Below are 20,969 nucleotides of genomic sequence, written 5' to 3'. Positions count from 1 at the left end.
GGCGCATAACTAAGTATAAATCAGTCTTTAGTCTGCAGTAATAGTGGCCCCCAGGCTGATGCTCAGCTAACCATGTCTCATCACATTCTGTTTTGTGTCCATTCTTTTGTCCATACTCATTTACTATAACTCTTTCTCTCTCAACGTTGTCATTCTCTTTGTCACTTTCAGTCACTTACTTTTCTCATCAAGGTAGCTGACATGCACAGAACAAAACAAACAAAACAAATGGTCTTTAGCTAAACATCTGAACCCTGCCTAATCCCCCTCATCCCAATCCATGCAGTTATGTGGGGGTTGATTTAATTTTGTTTTCTTTAGTTGATGGTTTGTTGGTTTACTGGGTTTCATTTATCTTTCCATGGGTTTATTGCTCTTATGTTTTCCTCCCCTAAGGACAAATGGAAGCCACAACATTTGCTCTTATGATTATTATTTCCCCCCCGCCAATTGTGTTAAGTGTTGTTTTTAATGTTTAAATGTTTTTACAGTAAATTGGTGTTTATATATAGTTGCTTTGCTATTGCATGGACAAGTGAGCCGGCTCTAACATATTGCTGTGTGTTGTCTCTTACTCTAAAGATCATTGGAAACCCGCCGTCGCACGGACGCTCAGCAGACCATCTGGACCACTCGGGGAGGAGGTCTGTGCATGCGGGCACCGCCCCTCAGCGACGGCCCATTCCCTCCATTGGTTAGTGAGGTCATGACACGAGGAGACGCCTCGTCCACCTCCAGCAGGGGGTGTATTGATTGATTGATGTTGTGTATTTTAACCCGCGTGAGCCAAGCCGAACATCCCCTCTCGCATAGACCAGTGATTCTCAACCAGTAGGTCCCCGGATGATTTTGGGGGGTCCCCAGTTCAAATATGATTATTTTGGTGGGTCCCCAGTTCAAATATGATTATTTTGGGGGGGTCCCCAGTTCAAATAGGATTATTTTGGGGGGGGGGGGGGTCCCCAGTTCAAATAGGATTCTTTTGGGGGGGGGTCCCCAGTTCAAATAGGTTTATTTTGGCGGTCGCAGCCTGAAAAGGTTGAGAACCACTGGCATAGACAACATGAAGCTTAACCACTTAAACCCTAGTTGACTGAGGTCCCCCAGTATTTCCCTCTACACCAAATCTCTTTGCTGTAGATAGCATATGTACAAGTGCACAATGTGATGCCTGGCGAGCATGTAGATCGGCTGTTTTCGCAGCCCCCCCCCCCCCCCCCCCATAATTAGGCCTAGCCAGGGTTCATGTGGTTAAATGATTTTGTAGACCAGTGTAACACTGCAGCAGCTTCATCTCATTATGAGTCACTATTCACCAACTGTGCTGTTTGGCAGAGAATCGCTGTAGATACATCATATGTTATGTCGTACTTCTATGCTTTATACACCTGACCAGGACCCCCGCCTCCTCTCTTGTCACAATAGTGAAATAGCATTGCTGTTTTACACCAAATAACTCCAGAGTGAAACCTGTGGTATTCTGCCACCCCCCAGCCCCCCCCCCCCCCCCCCCCCCCCGCGCCTTCATCCTTGGCATCTCCGCATGTTTGAAAAGGGCGGTAGTGCAGAGTGTGTGTTTTGGGGATCGGGCGGGGTCTCTGATCGTAACATTGTGATTGGTGTCTTCTGTAGAGATCACCATGGACAGTAACAGTGAGGGGAGTGAGGGGAACCTCTCACCTGTCAAGGAGGATGTTTACTATGGCAGTGTAGCTCGACGCAGGATATGGCCTATGTCCTCAGAGCATCAATATGGTATGTGGTGCAGCTTCATCTCCAGATGATAATTCACCTTAACAAATAACTAGGGTGGGGAAAAAAGCAGTGGGTTAAAAAGAAAACCTTTTTGTTTTGAGTTCGTTGCTGGAATGGTGGTTGTTCTGGTAGCCAATGTTTTTTTTTAGCTTTAGTTTAGCAGATTCCAAGCTGACGGGAGAAGACAAGATGGCCACTTTTCCCGTGGCTGGACAATGAGAATCACCCTGGCCTCCACTGTATGTTCCCCCTTCCCTTTAGAGCTTCTGTCCCAGGAATCCTCCCGTCCATGCTGCCTATCAAACCCTGCTCTTCCTTCTCCTCCTGCCTCCCAAGACCATTTGCCTCTTTTCACTCTTTTAATTTATTTTTTATTTTTTTGCATGACAAGTTATTCACCAACAGTGAGAAGGAAAGAAAACATCATTGGATGAGTTAGTGCATTGTTGCCTTGTTGGTAGGTATCACAACATCAACCACTCATAAACCTGCTGCCATCAAATTAAATCTAGTGTTCTAACATGAATTTAATTAAAAATATTCACCATAAGCTGCATTTGTAATTGGTTCACTTTTGGTCGCACTGCGACAGGTACCGATGCCGAGTCCGGAATTCTGCCATTGAGACATTAGAGTTAACATGGTGATCCATAAGAAGCATGGTTAATTGATATCAGGTTCACCCTTTCCCCTCACTGTCCCACTGATATCTGAGAAGCCACAAACTGCTGTGGTATTTGATTTTCCGAGTTCTCTTTGGAATGTCTCTCGATGTAATTAATGTCATTAATTTGCTAACAACTATTTCCAGACATGTAAAGCATGTCCCTGCATTGATACTTAATACAAATGTCATTGCCTAAATGCCAGGAAAGCATGCATGAGTCAACCTCTGTGAGATAAGGCAGTGAAACAGCAATGAACGGCAGTGCAACGTTAGTCTCCCTCCATTCCCTTAACATGCATGGACATTAGTTTCCCCTTGCACCAAAAGACTTGGCTTGACATGTCCTTCCCACCTTGGTCTTTGTGTCAATGTTTCTGTGTGTACAACACCATAGCCTAATTTATGTTTCAGTGAAAAGGTGTGGTGCGATTTGTCGCTCAACAAAAATAACCTTACCTTAACACAGTTACGTTTTCAGTTACAAATATTTTTGGCGAGCAACACGTTGCACACTTTTTTTCTAAGCATAATTTAAGCTGGAGTGTAAAGTCGTTCTGTAAAGAGGAGTGTCTATCAAGCCATAAATCAGATATATATATAATGCTAAAGGTTTCCTGAATATATGATCACAACTCAACTGAGCTGTTGAAAGCGAAGCACATTAAACCAAAGGCACTATTTTGTATCGTTTGATCTCTGGCTCTTTGTGTCTCACGTCCCTGTCCCCTGTCAGCTCTAACAAACAATCATATTCTGTTCCTATCAGTGCCTATACTACCTGCCATCATTGTGGAAGGCAGGTAGTAGCAGCAGAGGTCTCTCTTTTTATTTCAGACGGCTATGGCGGCCGTAGCCACGGACATGGGAGCCACGGACATCGGCGCTCTCCTGAGTACTATGAGGAATCGGAACCAGAAGAGCTAACCCGTATATTTGTGGCCCTGTTTGACTATGACCCCCTGTCCATGTCTCCAAACCCGGATGCTGCTGACGAGGAGCTGCCTTTCAAGGAAGGACAGATCATAAAGGTAAGGCTTCCACTCACACTCACTGTCAGAGAATTTCATCTCTGTGTCTATGCTGCAGTTTTTCATTTATTTTTTGAGGGGTGCTAGCCCCTCCAACGTCTGGCTTTCAGAAATTACGTCTTGTGACAGTCAAGTCTATGGACTATTAATGTTTGAAAAGAAAAAACAGTCTGTCTGTTTGTCCAAACATTTCAAGCGCAAACCGAGAGTGAGGAGTGAGTCGCAGCTTATCTAGGATTACATGCTTGTTCAGGGGAAATCTGTTATTTTCTGTGATCGATACAGTTGTACGACAATGTATAAAGTGGGCTTAATTAGGAGTACCAAACAAGCACCATTGATTCTTCTCCTGAGATCTGGTCTGTGCTCCTCAGGTGTTTGGGAATGAAGACACAGACGTGTTCTACAGGGCGCAGGTTAAGATCTGGTCTGTGTTCCTCAGGTGTTTGGGAATAAAGACACAGACGGGTTCTACAGGGCGCAGGTTCGTGATCGTGCGGGTCTGATCCCATGTAACATGGTCTCTGAGATCCAGACGGAGGATGACGAGATGATGGACCAGCTGCTCAAACAGGGTTTTCTACCGCTCAACACCCCTGTGGAGAAATTAGGTCAGAACCCCTTTCATTGGCTGAACCTCTTTCTTTCCACCCCTTTCTTCTTACTTTGCTGTTCCCCTCTAGCTGGACAGCTTTCCGCAATATGGAACTGTATTTTCCCCGGCGATAACTAATTTCTCTTGATCTTTACTCTTCCTTCTTAATTTTAACTTCTTTGTCTCTACTCTCCTGTGAAGTGAACTGCGACCGTTTCAAAGATGGCCGCTCAATAAATCGCAGATCCAGAAAATCCAAGAGAGGTCTGTGTCCAGTGAAATGCTCCTCTTCCCTCTGCTACATCTTCACACTTTGTTTTTCCAAACTTTGCTTCAATCACTGTGTGTGTGTGTGTGTGTGTGTGTGTGTGTGTGTGTGTGTGTGTGTGTGTGTGTGTGTGTGTGTGTGTGTGTGTGTGTGTGTGTGTGTGTGTGTGTGTGTGTGTGCGTGCGTGCGTGCGTGCGTGCGTGCGTGTGTGCGTGTGCGTGCGTGCGCGCCTTTATCCGTAATGTGCTCATCGCAATCAGAAACCATTCATTATGATCATAGCAGTAGTTCTCTTTGTGAGCCAGACCATCTTGTGAGCTAAGCCCAGAAGGCTAGCACCATAGGCTAAACAAACTCATCATCAGCTGCATGAGGCTTCGGAATAAATGTCATGTTCTCAATCTCAACAGGGTTTACTTTTTATTTCAACTGATCACTCCTTACTCTCCCCTTTTCCTCTAGAGAGGAACAGGCGAAGTGGACGTCAACACCCAATGTCTACACGCAGAATGGTGGCCCTCTATGACTATGACCCACGGGAGAGTTCTCCTAATGTCGATGTAGAGGTACTCTACTCTTTCAGCGACAGATCTTTACTGTCTTTATCATGACATTTTCTCTCTCTCTCCATACATAAAAAAGTGCAGTACACAGTTTTATCCAGCGTAGTCCCCTAATAAAATGCCATAAATGTGTGCTTTTGGGAATACACATCCTTAAGACCAATTTGGCTAAGTGCATACTACATATTATTAGACATAGATTCGTTTTTTTGTTTATATGTTATAGGATTGGAAACACGACACCGTGTATAATATGAGCTTCCGACAGGGTTGGGAGGGTTACCTTTTAAATGTAACCCATTACAGATGAATGATTATTATATTAATAGTCTGTTTTAATACATTATATTACTGATTATTATATTGGTAATCTGTTTTTACTTATGAAATAGTAATACCAGTAAGTAATAACATATCGTTGTATTACTAATATAAAACTGACACATTTGATTACATTCTAGATAAATGAAAGTTCTCAAATATAACATCAAGGTTGTCACACTAGGCATTCTTGCTTGAGGACATAATTAAGCAATATTACACGATAGGGTGTGCTTTACCGTGATTATTGGCCAGTGATGCAGTCAGCACTGAAGTTCCAATAATCTAGGTAAAGCACACCCTCAAGTGTAATATTGCAATTATATAACAGTTACCCTTAAAAAACACGTCAACTCAATGTCATTGTAACTTAGATATTCAGTAGAAATTCATAATGTTTTAATGCCAGATTTAGCCACTACAACCGTAAATGTCCAATGCAAACTGCTAGCCTAGCCACTCAGCCGGCTTTGCTCTGCAAGACTCATCAGCACAGTTTTGATTAGGTGTGGCATCATGCTCGTTTGAAGCACGGGTAGATGCCTATTTCAACCAATCAGATTGCTTCCTCGAAACTACGTGTTGTATAAACACCTCCCTGACCATTGCCAATAACATAAAACCTAGAGCATGGACATATTCATATTATTTTTGATTTTGCTATTACATTGCTTTTTATTGTGGAAAGATTATGTGAGTGTAACCTTTTGTAATCACCAGTATTTTGATTGGTAACTGGAATTCAGTCAACTTAACTGACATATAACATTTTTCTTCGTACTGTAAGTTAAATTTAGTTTGTAATGTTATTACGTAACTGTTATTTCTTCATTATGTTGCTTCTTGACTCCGTGTATGAGACTTACTGTTTCTCAGTCAGTCAGTCAGTCTCAAAGTTACTGTCCCATGTTGTACTGATGGCCCCATGTCCCCCTGCCGCTTTGTACTCATTGTCACCTTTGTATTGGCACTGCCACCGACAGTTTGGGGGCCACAGACTGAATGAGGAGGTGAGTGAGAGCGAGGAGGACAGTGGTGGTCTGCTCTCTCTGTGTGTGTGTGTGTGTGTGTGTGTGTGTGTGTGTGTGTGTGTGTGTGTGTGTGTGTGTGTGTGTGCGCGTGTGCGTGTGCGTGTGTGTGTTTTCTTCCAGTGGTGGAAAGTAACAGTACATTTACTCTACTAAGTACTTTTCACTCCACTACAATTATTTTAAAACTTTAGTTCTACTTTGTAGAATGAATTATTATTACAAAACATGCATTAACATGCACTTCAGTCCTATATCAACTTTTGCTATTTGAAAATTGCTGATCGTGAGCTTGTATATGTTCAAAAGATAGTTTTATGCATATGATAACTTATATGTATAATGAGTACTTTTACTTTTTGTATACTTTTATGTAAATCTTGACGCCAATACTTTAAAACATTTTTTTTACTCAAGTCCATTTTGATTACTGGAACTTTGCTTGTAACAAAGTGCAGCATTGCAGTATTGATACTTTTACTTAAGTAAAGAAATGTAGTACTTTTTCCACCACTGGTTTCTACCCTGTTACCCTGTTGTTGGAGTGAGTGCGTAGAAAAGGTGGGCTTCAGATAATGGGCTCCAAGCCTTAAGCCCCATTCAGACCGAAGAAGCTGCTTTAAAAAGCAGAAGCAGAACTCAGAAAGACGCAGCTTTTTTTTGAGAAAGTGGGCGTGTACAAGGTACCTGTCACTCAAGCTGCCTGGACTGGCTGTCTGGCTTTGAGACGAGAGACGGGCAGTTTGAGCAGATGCGCATTTGAAAGTCTAAAATGTAAAATAGCGACTGTAGAGGAGAAATAATGATATATTTAGTTACATCATAACCTATGTATGGATGAATAAATAATATAATCTTGGTAAACTTGTTTGTAAATAACCGAACGGACCGGATCTCAATCCTCCCCGTCTTCAGTGTTCATGTCTCCCCCCCACACTCCGCTCTCCTCTCCCCCCTAGGCCACGAGCGAAACACTCCGGGCATTGTTTTAAATGGCGGCTCTGTATGTAATGTTAATGTTGATTTAGAAAGAGCATACCGTAGAAATACAATTGTATGTATCCAGCACGTCGTAAAAGCAATTAAAACAGCTTATGTTTACGTGCGATTTCCGGACATTCAGTCCCAAGTCTCCCGTGGAAGGGAGCTCCTATCTCGGCGCTGTCTGAAATGATTCCCTCAAATAAATATATGCGATTGGTTTATCGATTCAGAACGCAGCAAACCAATCACAAAACATGGGCAACATATTGCATAAATAGAGGGGGTACATACAACTGATATAAAGGCTATTAATTATTTTTTAAAGGTATGATTCACGGTGCCCACGTTTCAACAATCAACATGCAGCGACACACACACACACACACGAAAGTGGACCGACTTCTGGACCCTGTGGCCCGGCCCGCGGAGGACCCCCTAAGTTGAGACTGGGTGTCGAGGAGCGTACACCAGTGGTCAACGCCCTGTGCTCAGGGCGAGGTCCCGCGACAAGGGCAATTAATTTTAGTGCGAGGAAACGTCCCGCAAATCGTCTCCGAGCACAGCTCTCCTCGGCGTTCCAGTACTGGGGACTACTGTACTGTGTACTGTGTGTGTGTGTGTGTGTGTGTGTGTGTGTGTGGGGGGGGGGGGGGGTACATACAACTGATATAAAGGCTATTAATTATTTATTTTAAAGGTATTGATTGACGGCGCAAAAGCTTCAACATACTACCGAGAGACACACGAGGATCGGCACAGAAACGCGCTGAGAGCGGGCTGCTACTTCCCTCTTCTCGGGGAAGGTTTTGGCGAAAACTCCCGACACAACTATTGTTTAGTTGTTTGTCTATCTATCTATATCTGCTAATTTATCAACCGTGTGTGTGTGCACTGTTTAGTCCACAATCAGCGTCAGCGACGGATAGCGTTCCGGAGAGTTCAGTTCAGTAGTCCATCCATAGCTTCGATGAGAACCGGAGGGGGGGGTGAATGCACGATGACTTGTCCCCAGAAACGTGACACTCGCGACGGCACACGGAACACAACCTGTTTTCACCGCTTCGACAACTTGTTTCTCATATAAACTTTAATTTCTATCACAAAATATGCTATGGTCTTGCCAAATATCCATTCATATTTCATATACAGCCCATATTCAAAAAGTTTTTTTTTTAATGCGGACAATTGGGTCGGACAGCTTTCCAGAGGGTTTTCGGTTTTGTAAAATGAGCTCAACTCCGCCTCCTCAAACCACGCTGTGCTCTGATTGGCTACACGCAGATTTTTAAAGCTCCAGCTTTTAAAAGCTGCTTTAAAGTTAAGCTCCGGTGAGCAAAAAAAAAAGCAAAAACAAAAAAAAGCTATTGTTCCAGCTTTTAAACGCAGAAGCTGTTCTGCATAGAGATAACATGGGACGAAGAAGCAGAAGCTAGCTTCTGCTTCTTCAGTCTGAATGGGGCTTTAGAGTATATATACAATAGAGAAGACACCCAGAGAAAATCCTGAAGCGCAATGGACATAGTGGCCGAAGAAGGTATTGCAGTTTGGTAAGGTTTTGCCCTCAAACACATGAACGCGCACTAGGCTCCGCCCACTCCAGCAAGTTTCAGCCGTCTCTCTGAGCTCTGCCCCAGAGCGGAGCGCTGAGAGACAGACCGCATTAAAACCAGGAAATGCCGCATCAGGACTTTTGCTCATTACTTATTATTCTGTGTATATAAAATATAGATAATTTGTCTAATCTCTAGTTACATCAATATTGTTCTTGTAAAATAGTTGGTTTGTGACCAAGTATTAAGATTATAAAGATCGCTTATGTCATTTTGACTTCCCATTCACTTACCATAGGCTTCTGCTGTAGAACTCCCGAGTCCGAATTCTTTTTTTTTTTTTTTAAATAGCAGCTGTACATGAAATGTTAATGTTGATTTAGCATCAACATGATTATTTACCGATATAAATACATGGTTTGATAACCTACAAGTAGGCGAAAGTCATTTTCTGCCAGGCGTATGTCTCTCCATCTACCCCGTCTTCAAGCCTCCATCCCTGGGCAGAGGTTGAATGATTGACTGGTGGTCGTGGAGCTCTGTGCAGTGCCGTCTGTTTACAGTCTAAAATCAATGGTTAAATTATTCCATAACACTGAAAATGATCAATTTTCCAATTAAAATCAAATTATGGTTAAGTGTGTAAATTACATTTATTCTGTTTGGACAAAGTGCAGTTAAGAAAAGGTGGAGATCAAGGAAGAATTTCTCTATGTCACATGTGAAGTGTAAAACTGGGAATTTCACCCAAGGAATCCATGATGAAGTGCTAAGATAACCACAATAATAACCCAGATTCGTATTGATGTGCTTACCGAGATAATCAAAATGCTTTCATTTTAAACCAACCTCTGAATTAAAACATTGGGTTCTGCAAAAGTCACAGATCAAATTGCAATGATTTTTAAAATAATCTATTATTCACACTGGATAAACAACAGTGGGACTGGAATACTGTACATCCAGTTTTGAGACATATTTCCTATGCACATATATGAACCTGAATGGCATAGAATAGCCTACGCAGCATTTATTCTGCATATCAGATATTGGAATATGTTCATATTGTCTAAAGAACCAAAAACAATATCTGTCTGGTCAAGCAGTAGATCATGTACGATTTGGTATTTTTGTTAGTAATATGTCTAAAAAGTAATTGCTCATAGTGGTGCGCAAATTGGCATGACAAGTGTCAAAGTGCTCTTTTTTAAACTATATTGACATTCTTTTTCAATTACAATTTTACAATTGTGACAATATTGTCACACTTTAAATATTATTTTGTTATATAAATATATAGTTTGTATTACATTTGTTGGTTGTCTGATACATATTTAATATTTATTATATTTGCATTCATAGTGCTACAAGTGCTATGAAAAAGAACCCATCATTTATTGTATTTTGGCATTTTATTAGAGATCTGTAGCATTATTATTTAATAGTTTAGAGTGGTGCTGTGACCTTGCATTTGCCATGCAGGCTTAAAGTGTTCTTCAGAGCTAAAATTGTTCTACATTGTCATTGGTAAAGTGTATTTGTAAAATGTATGTAGCCTATATTTTCACTTTCTTCTAAATGTGAATTAGCAAAAGTATAAAGTCCCTTTAAAAGCAAATATTCAACTGCAGCACTGCACCACACAATAACACAAGTTGGAATGAACTTCAGTTTATTGCATTAATATTATATTATATGGTGTGTAAACAGTTCATAGAGGTGTATAAAAATAACGAATTTAAATAATCAGATACATCCATGTTCTTAATCTATTCAAAATGCTAATATGATAAAAACAGCTATGGTTTTATATTTCCTTTCCGAAAACACTGGGGGGGGCAGACGATCCTATAGGCCTACCATCTATGCCTGGCATAGACTGTAAAAAGGCCTATACCTGACGCGTGATTTCACATCATGTTCGAAATATTAACACAGTCTTTTTTATGTTCCACAAAACCGCAGGATGAACGAACATTAAGCTCGCTTTCCTCTTGTGCCTTTGCTGACCAAAACCTTCCGTAATATCGATGTACAATGAGCTCAAATTTATGTATTTCCATCTGCTGTTTTTAATAAGACGAGTCTGCTGCCAACATAGCGATGCGCGTTCACCACGAGTAGCACGCACACGCACACACGCACGATGCTAGTTCATGTGTCGGTCGTCGCGCGTTCATGTGTTTGAGGGCAAAAATCCAGAATGCACAGGGCTCCTAAACCGGAAGGAGGAGTGGATTCGCCTCATGCGCTTCTGAGCAACTCAATGCAAGTGGACGGGAGGAGAACTTGGGTGCCTTCTCTATTGTATATATACTCTAAGCTCCAAGCGCTCCGACCCTCCCCTCCCCTCTCTTTCTCGTAGTCATGAACACAGTCCCTCATGCATCATGCCTGAACCAGCATCTCTCCTCCTCGGTTTGGTCTTTGTGTTGAGCAGATCTCCTACAACAGTACAACCACATTGCTTGGTTTGTGTGTGTGTGTGTGTGTGTGTGTGTGTGATCTATCCAGAGAGCCCCCACACCCCCCACACACCCCCCCCCCCAACACCCCCAGTAGGAGACATGTACTCTGTGTGTTGCAATCTTCTTGTCTTCTTCACACAACAACATATGATGCATTGGCGGTTGCAACAGTCTGTCTACTGAGACTGAATTAACACTTGGATTGATTGATAATGCATCATGTTGATATGGACAAGGAAGCACAGTATTTTTTACAATACTATAGATTATTTTCTTGTCGATTATTCCATTTATTACTTTTTTATATTTATTGAATAATCGAGAAGCAGGTTTATATATACGTGTATATTTATACGGATATATGTATGCAGTATATCAACGTATCCAAAATAAATGTCTAATTAATCTCTTTAGCATATTTTAAACGTTGTTGTACAATGTGTACCACAAAATAGTCGATCTATAAGTTCACAATGCAATGTGTTGTGAGCTTGTAGATCTGCTATTTTCACTCTTTCTGATTTCTTTGAACATTTATGAAAATGTGATTATTAGTTTTTTTATTCACATTTCTAGTTCAATTAACCCCTACAATATTTCACACTAATCAGACCCTAGAAGGTGTGTTCTTCATCAAACCCCAAGGTGCTGTGAGAAAAAGGAAATAAAACATAATTATTATTATTAAACTTAATTATATCTCAATACTCTCTTTCCCTGACAGGCTGAATTGACATTCTGTGCCGGTGATGTCATAACAGTTTTTGCTGAAATAGATGAAGATGGCTTTTACTATGTGAGTATTGATCCTTTTTGTCATGTGTTCATTAATTTCTATTCAGACCATAAGGAATCTTTAATGCTGAACAGTGTTCGATTTAACACGTTTATAAATTACCGTAACTCCACTACTTTTTGCAGTAACTGTAATGCAACTAATTATTCTTTTCTAATTCAATAACACAATGGGCACATTACTCGAGTTGTTACTTCATGCGAAAATAACGACAACTTCAGGGCCCAGGAGTTCAAAACTTATCAGATCGGATCAGATTTGGATTTTGGGGAGTTCAAAACCAAAAGTCTGGATTGGGATCACTCTGATATCCGTCAAATCCAAACTTTAATCTGGATTAAATCTTCAAAATGGGTAGTTCAAAACTAAAACGAAGGTTTGGGATCAGTTTGATAAAAACAGAACAGGATTACCTTGATCCAACTGGAGGTCTGGATTTGCAGTGGATTACCAAAGCAAAACACAATAAATTTAAACATGTTTATTATGGTATTATGGTATTATGGTCATAAAGTCTTATGCACACATAGTAGGCCTGTCGCGGTGTTAGAATTTCCCCACCGTTTCTACCGTGCTTCTCAACACCGGTAAAACCGAATCCAACCACTAGGTGTCCTAATAGACCTGCCTGGCTGGCATTGATCCAGAAAGTTTAAGAAACAGAAACTACAACAGCGCTTGCACTTCCAAAGTAACACCCGCCCCTCTATACCAATAATCCTATACCCAGTCTCATGCACCCAAACATGGTGAAATAGCACGGAATTGTAATTCCGTACATACACGCCTAGAAAACCCCAAAATCAGTACATACAGTATGAATCCTTTCCATAGACGATGATGGAGGGGCGCCGTCTCTACTGAACTTGAGCCACGGGACTCTGGAGACACCACCGAGCAAAAGGGCACCTCCGTACTAGTGAAACCACACCTCTGTCGCCATCAAAACAGTATTGTGTAATATGTACAGATTTTTAGGTTTTCTAGGCGTGTATGCACGGAATTGCATTCCGTGCTATTTCGGCGTATTTCTGTTAAATGGGGTTAAGAAATCAAGGTGGCTGGGCCAAGCTAATGCACACTTGATCCATTCAAGTGTGCAATGCACAAAAAGTACACAATGCAACGCAAGTGCAGGCGGGTCATTGTGTACTTTTCATGCATTTTTTGGAAAGGTTGTAATTTGAAATAATACATATTTTGTACCACTTTTACGGTACCCTGTGTATCTCTCTCTCTGTGTCTGTGTACGAGTGTGTATGCCCCCCGCATATCTTGACAACCGTCCGACTAACCAAACTTTTGGAAAATCTTGTTGACATTAAAGAAGCATTCAGTGATTTGGGTGATTTGGAGAAAAAAAGACAGTTCGCCCCGGTAACAAGATGTGGGGGGGGGGGGGGGGGGGGGGGGGAGACAACAGGCCAACAAGGCCCGCGCCAATTCGATCATGAGTGGAGGAAGGAGGAAGGCCCCTCTCATCCTGATTGGATGAAGGCATGGCTAACCCTAGCCAAAAACTAAACCTATGGTTTTTTGACCCCAGGGGTTAACTACTTATATGGTCAGCACAGTAGGGAGGGTTATCCAAAAAAAAATATTAATGATATTTTAATTAAGTGAAATCACTGAATATACCAGTTAATGACATGTCCAAAATAGGGACACCAAGAAAGCGGTTAAACTGGCACTGTATATCCTTTTCTTTTGTTTCTCTCTGCGTTTCCCTTTCCAGTCAGTGTGTGCACATGTGACCCGGGGATTCTTACTCGTATTCTCTGTACCCTCCAGGGTGAGCTCAATGGACACAAGGGACTTGTTCCTTCCAACTTTCTAGAAGAAGTGCCTGACGATGTAGAGGTTTTTCTCACAGACACACCATCTCGATACCCCCAGGACACTCCAGCACGGATAAAGACCAAAAGGGTACATGCTCCTTCGCAGTACTAGCCCCTCTGTCATCCACCTTACTCTCTTTTTCAGTTTCCTCTTATCTCCTTCTGGGTTTTTTTTTCTTTTCCTGTGTCTGTGCTTGTGTGTGTTTCATTGCTGTAAGTACAATGGGAAGTCTGACTCTGTCTGGACCATTGCTTTACTGTAAATACTGTACAGTAGATATTGTCAGATCTATGATAAGAAAAAAAGAGAACATTCTAAAACTAATACTTGACAGAGGTACTTTTATTTTTCATGTTTACTGCTGTGAAAGATATGCATTGTATAAACAAAACAAAAAACAAACAAACAAAAATAAATGGATATACTTTATTCATAAAGCATTATTTAATGGAGGAAGAGGTAGCGATGGACCTGTGACTTTTTATTCATACTGTGTCTTGAAAAGAAAGGGGGCGGGGTCTATTGAAAATTTAATTAATTTTCATTTTATTATTTTGCACATGCATATTTTGCATTGTAACAGATGCTTTATGAATATTCTGTGTTCCGATCCAAAATAATTTCTAATAGAGTAAATAGTTTTAATGTACTGAAAGATCAACTATGTAGTCTATAGCTTAGCATGTTCTATATTTAAGATGCATGGATTCTCCCTGAACATTTTTATACACGCACGCACGCACGCACACACACACACACACACACACACACACACACACACACACACACACACACACACACACACACACACACACACACACACACACATATATATATATAGAGATATATATATATAAAAAGAAAAATATGGCTAGTACAGTACTTTTGTATCTGCTCCTGAAAGCCTTGTTTTGTATATTGCTTTCTTGTGAAGTAGCTCACAAAACATCACTTAGCCTAAGTTGCCATCAAAGAATAATTTCACATACATAATTTCCGAACTGTAAACGTGATGTGAATCTTTGCGTTTTAACAAATAATGCAATTGTTCGATTATCAACAGGTGTCATCAGATGTTTATTTCCTTGTTTCACAATTGACATTTTTCACAGTACAGATTATTGAAATGCCATCACGACATATTTTTGTTTTTATTTCTTTCCTCACCCGCTTGGCAAAACAGAAGAAGAGTGTTCATTTCACACCTTAAAGGCTGTGTTTCCGTCACGTAAGTGAGCAACTGAGGATACCAAGATTACGCACTCCTCGTCTAATGCAGATGACATGGGTAACCTTAGTTTCTGGTATGCAACACCATACACAATATGAATCATTGGGTGTTCACAGCTATCTAGTTGTTTTAGACCCTTTCCTTCCTCTGTCCCTCAAAATCTTGCCTGTGCTTGTTTGTTGGAGGATAACAACCCCAGCCAATGCATTGAAGAGGAAGTACTGTATGGTATCTTCAGTTGTTTGTCTTCAGAGTGTTGTACATGACAATGTCCGTCTCCCACACTGTCCAATGCTAATATATACTTTGTTGCATGACCGGATTGACACTTTTTTTCATAAATTGAAAACACGCCATTTTTGGCAATCGACACGGTCATGTGATGAAGTATAAATTAACCCTAATAAGTCTCCTGCTGTAACTCATGGTTAGCTAAAAGGCCATCTGTTGCACACCCAACATCTAGACAAATACCTGAGGTGCACCCTGAGTCACTGACTCACATAATCCAAACGGTGAGAAACGTTAGTGATTCTCATTCTACACCACTCAAATCTACTCAATGACAATGTCAAGACATTTTTAATTGACATCATTCAGCTAAAGCCCTGTATTATATCTTTATTAAATCAACAGCAGGGTGCACGTTTTCTCTCTTATTGAAGCAATGATGTAAAATGGCAGAACAATTCCTGACATGTTTATGCAGAGACGGGAAACAAACTGGAAACAAGATCACATCAAGTTACCTTGATGAAAAATTTGAAAATGTAAAGCTTTTATTAATATAAAAGCTTTACATTTTCAAATATTTTCACATATTTATCTTATTAATAATTTGGACTTTGATATGTTACAGTTCTGCATTGTATCTAATATAGTTCTGCATTGTATCTAATATTCAAAATCTTAAACCATACCGCCAAAGTGCAATTTCAAAGAGCCTTTTAGCTCATGATTACAAAAAAGTTTAGATATTAGTAGTTATTCTCTACCCCAGTTGTATGAGTGATTATATGTTTAAGAGGAAGAAAAGTGAATGTGTTATGAACATGTCTCATTTGTGCTAAACTGTAATACCGTACAGCTGAATCTCTTTGTTGTGTGCCCTTGCCTTGGCTTGTCATTTTGTCTGGATAGACTCTGTTGCTAATGAAGTGAGAAGATATGAGCTGTCTTGCTTACATTCTGTGGTGCTGTAGCTTACTGGCGGTAGTTTGGACCAAGACTATTTCTACATAACAGAGAGGTGGAGTGGAGGGAAGGGGTATTCCTCAGTACACAAGACAAAAAAAGAAGAAAAAAAAATAATTGAGCAGTTGATGTGAGCTGCCAAGAACAGGGAAATACAGTAGCATTGGGGAAATGCAGAGCTATGATGGCCCTTCTGAGACAGAAAGGACTAAGTGGACAGGGGGAGTAATGACTGGCGTGTGCGGCGGCTGGCTTTTTTTTTAACAACCCTGAACTGTCCCTTACGGGTCTCCCATTAGGTTCCGTTGGGAAAAATCGGGTCCACCCAGAAGAGCTGCTTCTCCCACAGTGTGCCCTCACATTCCTGGCTCGGGCCCCGCCACCATGGGGCCTGGCAGTCCCATCAGGGGCCCACTGGACATATACTCCAAAAAGAAAAAGGGACTGCTCTCCAAAGGGAAGAAACTATTTAAAAGACTTGGCACTGCAGAATAATTTATCGATCTACTTGCTAAAGTATGTCATCAACTTCCTCACCATAAATATAATACTCTTTATTGCATTTATTTTCATCCAGTGCAGCAGAAACAATTACAGTGTACAAGTGGCATTGGTCAGTGTGGCAAATGCTCTATTCTTGTACACCCATTGTATAGTAGAATTTGTATTTTGTTATTTAATTACAATACATATTTTGAATAAATTATTTCATATTCTGGTCAAGAGACCTCACGCTGTAGGCTGGAATCGAATATCTTAAGCCTTGGGTAGATCAAACTAGTGCTGCCGGGAGCTGCAATGAGTGGCAATGAGAAATCGCTGTGGATAGGCTGTGGCACTAAACAACATTGTCCATGTAGAACATGGATGGTATGATGCCAGGTCCTCGCTCCTCAGCATGTCTCAGAGTGTGATCAATGTCTCTGTACATAACTGAGATTAAAAAGACCAGAACTCAGAATGTCACATGTGTCACACAAACACAGAGGGCTCATTCGAACCATGTTGTCTGTTTTGGGAGTCCACAATGATGCAAGAAAAATACCTAATTGGGTTTCGTGGTGGTGCCAGGGGGGCTGTGCCGGCTTGAGCTCGTTTAAAACGACTGAATTTGTATCCAATGTGTATGAGAGTTTTGCCTGTTCTTACTTCAGCACATTCCCTCCTGACCATTCAAAGCACATGCAAAGTGATTTGGAAATGTCAGAATGGTAATTGAAGCATGCAATACTTCAGTATACCATGGCTAATATGCAGTAATGTGATTTTAACAGTCAAGTTGACATCATAGATTCCTGTTGTACTCTCCCTATACACTTAGAGACACAGAGACAAGAATGCTAAGTGGGGAATTGGTCAGAATCCAACTAAATAAGCACATGCTATATGCTACAGGGTCACTAAACTGAATTCAGCATCACATTATTTACATTCAGTTGAATGGTGGTGAAATGCCTAGTATATCCAACCTCCATGTATTTGCCTTATAAATGCACAATGGTTTGTACTTGTCAAGTGGAGTGTGCAATTGTATGCCCGGTTTTCATTCATTACTTCACAAAATGAAATTGTCTTGGTTTTGGCAAATATACTTGTGACTTGTGATGTGCAATCTTTTTTGTGACCATCACATTTTATGGAAGACCAGTGCTCACATATAATTCAAATCTCAAAATGGCCCTGATGTTGTCCTTGTCCATCGTTCGTATACACAAGATACTGTACAGTAGGTGAAAGGCAAAAAAAAAATCCCCCTACTTAGAAATTTATGTTGCATCATTGTTCTATGGAATATACTATAGAGGCACTTTATTTTGTCATTTGATGTACAGTAGATATATAACTTATACATTTGCTGTTAGCAATGCCACATTGATGCACTTGCAAATGAGATTGACTACTCTATGAAAGAAACACTAGTGATGGTTCCACACAATCAAACCAGTTTCAGGGACAGTTGGAATTAAGTTAACAATACACATAAGCAACATTTGCTGCACTTTCTTACATAATATTTACTTCCAACCATGCAACACATTGTTTTCTTCATTTTTGAGGAGAGGGGAGTTTACTGGGTTTCTAAGTTGCGAGGTTTGATTGTGCAACCTTAACCCTTTTATTTTGTCATAGTATTCTTAATAAGACACAAGCCTACCTCTACAACGCCCATTTCCTTCCAAAGTCTGGTCAATCTGGAATTTATTACGATAAGTTAATAGAAGCCAAGCATCTGATTCAGTCATTAATGATTCCTCCTGTGTTTAAAAGGTGCAGGATCCAAGTACTGTATGTCTGAATATACCAACACCCTAGTACATAGAGTAGTGAATGTATGAAGAAATGAAAGCCAATGTATTTATCAAAAGCTACCCAAAAGGATTGTGCCGATGTCCAAGTCTTTGTATGTGAAATGAAACGGTTTTCCACATTTTCCTTCATACTATTCTGTTCTTCATCCCATCCTCCGATCCTTAAAAAAAAGATCTAGCCTATATTTTCTATATACATTTAAACTGAGACTGCCAAAAAGGAATGTATGAAAAAACATTCTATAAAACTTTCTGTACAATTCTCAGCCAAACATGTTGAACCTACAGTGAATTGATGTACATTTTCCTATTATGGACCATATAACTATCAGTCATTGCTTCTGTTCAGTTTGAGTGACTGTTGCTCTTTTTGTACTTTTGTCCATTTGTAAATTGTTTTTAAATGTTTATACTTGATTTTCAAACTGCCTTTTTTGTACATTTAACTTTATAATCAAACAGTGCAAGCTTTCCCCATGGTGTCTTCAATACCATAATGTTTAAAAGTCTGCAATTGTGTGCTAGCTTTATGATAAGAAATATCAGCCTATATTGATGGTTACAAATTATTGTGTGGGTGTGCATGTGCAAATTTTTTAAAGATCATAATAAATTTGATATTTTGTAATGTTTGCATGCCTATTGAATCTTTCTCTCAGAATGTCATGGAAAACAGGTCATGCCACAACACTGGAGGAAATTCAGTTCACTGGGATTGGAGTTACAAGAAGTAAAAAAAGAAAGTGTGGTCTCACTGCAGTAGCGATTACAATCGACACACACACACACACACACACTCACACACACACACACACACACTCTACAAGCCATGCGTATACACTACTACACACTGCCTCACATTCATACAGTCACATGCTAGTAGTGATGGAAAGTAACTCCTGTTTCTATATCCTGCATTCCATGAATAATATGGTACTGCGCAGCATGATGTACAAGTACACCCCCTGGACATACACTAGTATGTCACAGGGATTTACCCCCAATCCAACCCTTGATTCTGAGTGTCAAGCAGGGAGGAGTCCCATTTTTAGAGTCTTTGGTATGACCTCGCTGGGGATTGAACCCCGACCTCCCAGTCTCAGGGCGGACACTCTAACCACAAGGCCACTGAGCTGGTTATACCTTTACTTTACTTTAATTTACTTTTCAGGTGTTCCAATACACACCAATGGTGTTTTTTTGGTCAGAAATTGCCACCCATATGCAATTATTGTACTTTTCACTCCATAACAATTACAGCATTTGACAGATTTATAAACACGTACAGGTGCACCACACCTCAAACACTGGCAGTGTGTGGAGACTGTTCTAGAGCCTAATTGCTTTTCAAGCAATCAAGTAGTCCCTGACCTTGGTTCCTGTGACAAAATTGCAGAGATCAGTTTTTCTAAAAAGCAATGCTAAAGCAGAGAAATGTCTCACTACTGGAGCCGAGTTGAACTGCATGCCATGAATAAAATGGTACTTGCTGAGAACCAGATTCAATGTCCAGTACAGCTATGAATGTGATGTGACTCTGCAGTGCTTCAGTTATGCTGTTACATCATGTAGAATAGAAACAGGCAATAAGACATGGGTAAAGATAATGCATATACTTTCTTTCCTTATGTCATTAGGAAAGAAACTACTCATGTTGACTGGGTATAGTGAATCCCCATGCTGTCACTGGACAGAAAGTCATGTCTGTCTTTTTCCCCCAGTCTCCTCAGTTTGCTGCAATAAATGAAGATATTGGCCTATTCTATACACAATACATGGACATAACTGTTGACAGTATAGACTTTATGCTCAATGCAATGTCACCAGAAATGTACAGTCAGAGTAGTCTCCATGTTTGCATCATTTTATTGTAATTTAGTCAGTCAAACAATGAGTGCTACAGTAGCTGTAGTCTGTTTTTCATCAGGTTCAGTGTCCTAAGGTTTAATCAGACAGGAAAAAATATATATAGAATGCAATAAAGGAATAATATGGGAATGAGATAAAGATAAAGTCCCATTGGGCACTGAGGTAGCTTAGTGTCTTTATAGAATGTGATGTGTGAAGTGTACTGTATGTATACATTTGTATATTATGTGCAGTAACAATTTGAGATATCTATACTGGAATTATTGTTTTATGCTGTTTTCCATTTGTTCATGAGCCTCAAGCAGCATGGACGGATCCATCGAACCCATGATTTCTGATTTGGAAAAACCTTTTTTTTTTAAACTTATTTATTCATTTTGTTTCATCACCATTCCTCAATATCTCATGGTATAGCATCCTTTCCCATTTTTATTGTTTGAAGTATTGACAGAATATGCAGCATACTGACCATAGATTTGAAAATATCTGTCAAAAGGATAAACA

The 20,969-nt window shown here is 40.3% G+C and overlaps 1 protein-coding gene across 1 annotated transcript in view; it reads left to right on the top strand.

The window, feature by feature from the left end:
* rimbp2b (RIMS binding protein 2b) overlaps positions 1-17,537 on the top strand; it is a 52,422-nt gene extending 34,885 nt beyond the window's left edge. The window contains 10 exon segments of the mRNA XM_080765498.1: positions 583-694; positions 3,257-3,450; positions 3,893-4,061; positions 4,247-4,309; positions 4,776-4,879; positions 6,181-6,207; positions 11,952-12,023; positions 13,815-13,949; positions 16,587-16,595; positions 16,597-17,537. Coding sequence (XP_080621624.1) covers positions 583-694; positions 3,257-3,450; positions 3,893-4,061; positions 4,247-4,309; positions 4,776-4,879; positions 6,181-6,207; positions 11,952-12,023; positions 13,815-13,949; positions 16,587-16,595; positions 16,597-16,782 — 1,071 coding nt within the window. The 3' untranslated portion in view covers positions 16,783-17,537.
* The last annotated feature ends 3,432 nt before the right edge of the window (positions 17,538-20,969 follow it).

This window comes from Protomyctophum bolini (genome assembly GCF_963924005.1).
Source record: "Protomyctophum bolini genome assembly, chromosome: 6".
In the NCBI taxonomy this organism is placed as follows: Eukaryota; Metazoa; Chordata; class Actinopteri; order Myctophiformes; family Myctophidae; genus Protomyctophum; species Protomyctophum bolini.
This window is presented reverse-complemented; position numbering and strand designations above follow the sequence as displayed.